Here is a 6,543-nt window from a genome sequence, read left to right as displayed (position 1 = left end):
AGGTCCGGGGCTGCCGTTACCATGGAGACTAGGGTTGACGGAGGAGCAGGACAAGGGAGAGACAGGGGAGAAGAGGGAGGAGCAAAGGAGTTTGACAGGGCAGAAGGCAGAGCCCCTGGGAATGAAGTTCACCTTGTTTTTGTCCGGACATGAGAAGAGAGGGAAGCCTTTTGATTTGCCAGACCTGAGGACAACAAAACATAAGCTCAGTATTCTATCTATACACACACACATACATATACACACACACACGTTCTGATTAAACACAAGCTGTTTATAATACACAGCCATTTTGCCCTTGTTCCTGCTACCCACAATGCAAATATGTGTGTTAGCTTCAGAGTCCATGAAAAAGTACTGTAAACTAGCTTGTTTTTCTTTTCCTTATCAGTGTGCTCAGTACTTGCACAGTAGACAAAAGCACAACTGTGAAGCAACAAAATGTCAAATATGAGGGTGCATTTAAAAAAAAAAAAAAAAAAAAAAAAAAAAAAAAAAAAAAAAAAAAAAAAAAAAAAAAAGAACCCACACACAACTTACACCAACTCCTCAAACACTTTGACCCTCTCACAGCCCTCTGGGGGTTCCCGCTTGAACATGTAGCTGTTGTTTGGTTTGGGAGAAGTGGCAAACTTGGGGAGAGGAGAACTGCACAAACTGTCTGGAAATACAGTAAAGAATTGTACATGTTTACTTGGCATCTCTTTAGTTATAATGAATAAACATAAGAAAAACAAAAACTTGGGTACCAGTGCTTAGGATCTGCAATAAGCTTAAGTAGAGTTGATTGATTTGAAAATTTCCAGTGCCAACACAAAACCAGAGCTTCAGCGCTGTTGCTAAATCATTCACTCTCTTAATATGGAGCATAACCATCTACATTTCAACAAACACGATTTTCAATGAGGAAAAAAAAAAAAAAAACTCAAAATTCTTGTGTAAATACAAACTGTCATACACAAAGCTTTGCCTAAATAAAGACAGACCATCTAAAACTGGCATAGTTATGATTTAAATCAGAAACTGCTGCAAACAAAAATACTGATGCCAGCTTTGAAGAATTGCATTTCAAATGGGAACAAACTATTATGGGAAAGCTTTCAGTGTGCGTGTCTCGTAACTCTTTGCCAGTGTTTTTATTTTAATATGCATGCAGGTAGAATATGACAAAGCCACAGCTCTGGATATCAGCAAAATCACTAAAACCTCTTTATTAATCATTAATCTTTATTAATCCCCTATCAATGTTGTAAAGCAGTACTCCAGTAATAAACAGGTTAAAGTATCAAACTGAAGCAACAGACCAGCACAGATACCTGTGGCGGGTCCCAATTCCCTCAACTGCATCCATGATTATCTCATTTGTATCTTTTCCTTGTGCCTTAGTCCAGCCCATGTAGGGTGCAAAGAAGCACTGGAAAAAATGCAAGGAGAGAAGAACTGAGGAAACGCTCATAAAGACATAAGACTTCTTTTCCTCTGATCCTTCATCTGAAGCATCACCAACCTATTTCTAATAAAGGCCCATGTTGGTCCAGAAAAGATGTTTACAAAGGAAGGTCTTGTGCTTCCTTGCTCATTTCCTCCAGGCAGCCTCCTTGGTGCTCAGAGCAGGAATAAAAGCTGTGGGACATCCTTCAAGATGGCAGACCAGAATGACTTCTGGATCGAGCAAGTATCAAATAAGAGTACTGGGATTTACCATAGGTCTTTTTATTTCAACACAGTCATCTTCTTTGTCAGAACTTGGAGCCTACATTACCCACAATGCAACTCAAATGCTGACATTTTGGTTGGGGATTCAGATTTGTTATGCTAGTAGCAGCTAATGGAGCCTGGAGCCTCAAGCAGGCTACATAGGTCTGCTAAGATCACTTCTTTTCAGCTCTATACCACCAGATTTTTTTTCACTTTGAAACTTAATCCTCAGATCCAACCAATAAAGCAATTTATCAAACTCTATGCAGCTCCCAGTGGAGTCACAAAAGCTTTTATACAACCTTAACATATGCAACAGCACTAACAGACTTTGATGTGTAAAACTGGTGGAGTTGCCCTTTAATTCCCTGAACACTAAGGGTGCATCTGTCAAACAGTAAAGACACACCTTTGTCAATTTCCTCTGTAGAACAGGGACTTTCATCAGGGGAGTGGCGGTGGTCAGAGCTGCAGGGACGGGGCGATGGGCTAGAGTCACCGCTGGAGGGGGCCTGTGTGTCCGTGTCACGCGTGTCCCCACCGTTGCTGTAGCGATGCGGCGGGAAGGGGGGGCGACGGCCATCCACCACATCCATGGCCTGTGGTCAGAGTGCGCAAGAGGTGATGAGTCATGCTTTAAACATACATATATAATTAAAAGGCAGAGTGGTGATGCTTAGTGTTTAGACAGACTCATAACTCAAAGGTTAATCCACCTTAACAGCCAAAGCATCCTTGAAAAACCCTGCACAAGATGTTGAGCAGCTACTCACTCACTCTCCAAACATCGTCACTCTGGTTAAGAGCATCAGCTAAAACGTCCAAAATCCAAGAATGACGAACTAAAAGGCCTCTGGTATGTGTCTGTTTAAATGGCATTTGGAGAAGCAAACGCAACGCCAGATGGTAATACTTGACAGTAGATGACGGTGTGATGTACAGAGCATTCTGCTTTGGCGCAGCTGACAGTAAGACGAGAGAGCAGGAAAAAAAAAAAAGGGGCTTGGTGCACAGCAGGCTGTAAATCTGTAGTGGTGTGCTTGTTTGTATGCGTGTTAAAACTGTGTGTGTGACTTTCTAAGAGGAGCTTTCTGGACCTGCCAAGGTTTATGACTCCACATCAGGCAAGAATTATGGGTCTCCTCACCTCTAAGTGATTTAATTCAGTACGAGTCAGAATGTGTGTCCTATTGTCTGACTGTATGATGCACAACTCTGTAAGTGACTTTGCAAGGGTGCGGCTTTGTCATTTTATGAGTGTGTTACTCTGTATAAAGGACAGAGCTTTTGTTGTTGGCACCTCACCTATGAAATGACCCGCTTGATTAACAGATCAGTGTCATCCTAAGGCTTTTGTAATTAGATTTACTTCTGGTAAACTGTCTTTCAAGCATGTATGTATTGTAAAGTATATGTATATAGAGATGTTAGGATATTACACAAATGTATTAGACCAATTTTGTTGGCACTAATTTTGATGACTGTTATATAAATAAAATGTAACCGATCTTAATGGAAAAAATAAAACTGTGTTGTCTCTACTGTTCCAAACGTAATGGGTTTGTTTACTCTAGCATGAATTATGAAAGCTGCAGTTACGATTTTTTCCCCCTCAGTGTTTTTAATTACTCTTTCGGCATGAAAAGATAAAAATTGAACTTCTTTTCTTTTTACATGCATTTTTCCAATTTAGTGGACAAATTAATTTTCCCAACAACAAATCTGTTTCTTTAGGTGTTACCATATTGTTTTTTTGTTTTTGTTTTTACCCTCCATGAATCTCCTCCTATAGAAAGACTGACAAGATATTCCTAAGCTACTCAGTCTTTCTGGCTTTCGGTCGGCCATCTTGGTTTTGAGAAATTATTGTTGCCTCTTAACAATGGCTGACTGGTGGGTGGCAGAGTATGGGATGACACACTAGCGTCCACTGTAGCGGGTGATATGCAACTACACAATCAGAACCCATACACATACAAGAAAACAGTTTTATAGCTGTCCACTGTGGAGACCACTGTGCATGAAAGGGCTAGAGATGCACCAATCGATCGGCGTTGATTGAAAATGGCCTTCACCGGTGACTGGGTGATCACTCTGAGATTTCCAATTCTGTGCCAATCAGATTTAGAGGCACAACAGCTCACGTTGCGCACACAGTGGCACGAACTAAGAGCACAGCGCATGTAGCATGTAGAATCTCATGTGCACCTCAAGCAAGGCTAGCACTTATATCTATACTAGGCACGTGTTCACTTGTGTACTAAAAGCGCCTAGTGTACAAAAAACCCAAACACAGAGGAGCCTACAGAAACACCCTGGAGAAGGTAAACTATGTCCAGATCTCCGACAAACGGTACACAGCGAAGGGATTACTGGCTACACGTGGAATGCACGTATAGGTACAGTGTATCCAACCTGTGGTAAAACACAGCAAATACAAACTACAGACACTTTAAAAAACTGTGCGCTCAATAGAATTGGTGTAACAGACACTGTTCTGTTTCTATTATCTGTTGCATCAGATTACATTTTTTCAGAAGTACAAATACTGCACTTCATTTTTAAAGGTTTGTAAAAAAAAGTGACAAAAGACAAATGTAAAACTAATACTTTTTATTACCAATTAATTTTTCATTAGTTACAAGAATATCTGTGTATGCTGTCAAAGAAAATCAGAATCGGTGAGTCAGACTTAAAATAAAATAAAATTGGAATCAGCCCACAAAATTGCAATCAGTGCATTCCTAGTTCACTCCTTTCTCAACATACTTTTAGAAATTTTCTAACAAGGTAACCTGGTATAAACAAAGTGATGAGACTATATACATAGGTCTTCAGTTGTGGCACTGATTATATTTGTGTTAATGTATTTTAACTGTCAGCATCTGTGGTTTTCAGCCATTTTGACATCATTATATCGACAATTCTGCAGTTCCTTTTGCCAACAAAAGTAGCACACACTGATACTGTTAACATTACTGGGGGAAATGTTTTATATAAGCTTTCCTCTTACACTGAGGCATATTATAAAATGCACGATGGATAATCTTTACCACGATGACGTGTACTTTCACCAAGATTTTGTTTTACTCCTCAGTCAAAGTACATTGGGACAATTCTATACATGCCAGCCGTGGTTTTAGGTTATTACAGATACTCCTTCTGAGCTGTTGTCAGGGGGCATGTCATCTGTAATCAGAATACATTATTCCTTTGGTACTGCAACAGAACAGTGAACTTTTATTTAAAACACAAGTGTTCCCAACATAAACCTTAGATTATAAACATATTGCACAACAAACAACAAAACTTGATACACATTTGGAAATAGTGACAAAGACAAACAATTCCTGGCATCTTGATTTTCTTCTGTTTTCTTTCCTTTGTTGACAACTCGACAAGGAAGTGCTTGAAATCCTTCTCTCAGTTCGTCTTTGCATTAACTTCCTCTGCAGCCTCTTCCTCCTCGGTAATGACAGATTCAGTTTTTTCCACATTTTCTCCTGGCTCAGCATTGGTCTTTGGCTTCTCTTCTTCCTTCTTGGGTTCAGAGAGAAGGATGACTTTCCTGATATTCTGGCGTTCGTGCATGCGCTTCATGGCATCGGCAATCTCCTCGAAGTGATAGCACGAGTCAATGCGGAGCTTGATCTTTCCCTGCTTGTACAGCTCCAGCAGCTCGTACATCGTCCTGCTGATGAGCTGCTCGTCAATTATGTTGCCCAGGTGGAAGCCGGAGATGCCCTTGTTGGCTTGCATCAGTTTCAAGGTGCTGAGAGAGAGCTGGTTGTACCAGGTCTTTGCCAAGGCCAACAAGTTCTTCTTTTGGCCTGTCATACAATTGGCCGCACCTAGAATGACAGACAACAGATTAGAAATCACCCAGAGAAGAAATCATGGTAGATATCCTGTAGAGAAACTGTGATGGGTAAAATGAATGAAGCTGTAGTAAGTATACAATATGAACTTATTCTCATATTGAGTTTCACTTAGTACATAACATTCAAATAAAATAAAAATGTAGATTTATTAAGGTAAACTCCACAAAAACATGGAAAATGTTAATCTGTGTTGTTGTATCTTACCAAACACTATAATGATATTAGTTGTATGTTCTGTTTGGACAACAAACATGGCGCCCACCGAGGCGGATGTGTTTGCACGTTCCACTCTCGAATGCCAGCTTTTTCTTCATTTTCTTCTTTTTTGTGTGTTTTTACTTTTCCTGCAGTGCACAAATGTCATGCACTGCTAACATACAACAGACATGCATTGCTGGATATCGCCAACTCATAAAGCCACTGGGAATTTACTGGTTTCATACCACGGGAGCTACAACACATTGTCCGCTCCTGCAACAACCACAACAACAACAACAACAACCACCACGACCCTCAAGGAGCCCCCGGAGCACCAGGCACAAGCGAGCAAGCTGAAATCAGGAGAGCAACCCGGAGACAGAGACGCAAACGAGGGGGACTCCATGCTAGGCTAAAAGCTCGCGCTACCCGACCGCCACTACCCAGCTTCTTCCTAGCTAACGTACAGTCTCTGGAAAACAAACTGGACGAGCTAAGGGCTAGGATTACAGCACAACGGGAAATCAGAGAATGCTGTGCTCCAATTCTCACCGCGAATTGGCTTTCTGACCCCTTCCAGACTCTGTGATTAAGCTACAAACACACACTCTACATTGAGGTGACCGCACTACTGCTTCCGGGAAGGTAAAAGGGAGGTGGTCTGTGTGTGTGTGTTTATCAATAACTCATGGTGTGGGGATGTATGGACTGTTTATAAGCACTGTTTGCCAGACGTAGAGTTTTTATTGCTGAAATGCCGGCCCTA

The 6,543-nt window shown here is 41.1% G+C and overlaps 1 protein-coding gene across 1 annotated transcript in view; it reads right to left on the bottom strand.

The window, feature by feature from the left end:
- Positions 1–3: 3 nt before the first annotated feature.
- The window catches only part of glcci1b (glucocorticoid induced 1b), a gene marked incomplete at its 3' end in the record, with an annotated part of 25,798 nt that continues 19,258 nt past the window's right edge, over positions 4–6,543 (bottom strand). Inside the window, exons 7-9 of the mRNA XM_020615506.1 lie at positions 2,108–2,297; positions 541–661; positions 4–184 (exon numbers count right to left, since the gene is read on the bottom strand). Of these exons, the coding sequence (XP_020471162.1) occupies positions 4–184; positions 541–661; positions 2,108–2,297 (492 nt within the window). The remainder of the gene's footprint in view (positions 185–540; positions 662–2,107; positions 2,298–6,543) is intronic.

This window comes from Monopterus albus, unplaced genomic scaffold (genome assembly GCF_001952655.1).
Source record: "Monopterus albus unplaced genomic scaffold, M_albus_1.0 scaffold166.1, whole genome shotgun sequence".
NCBI classification, from domain to species: Eukaryota; Metazoa; Chordata; class Actinopteri; order Synbranchiformes; family Synbranchidae; genus Monopterus; species Monopterus albus.
Note: the sequence above shows the minus strand (reverse complement) of the source record. Positions and strands in the feature narration are given on the sequence as shown.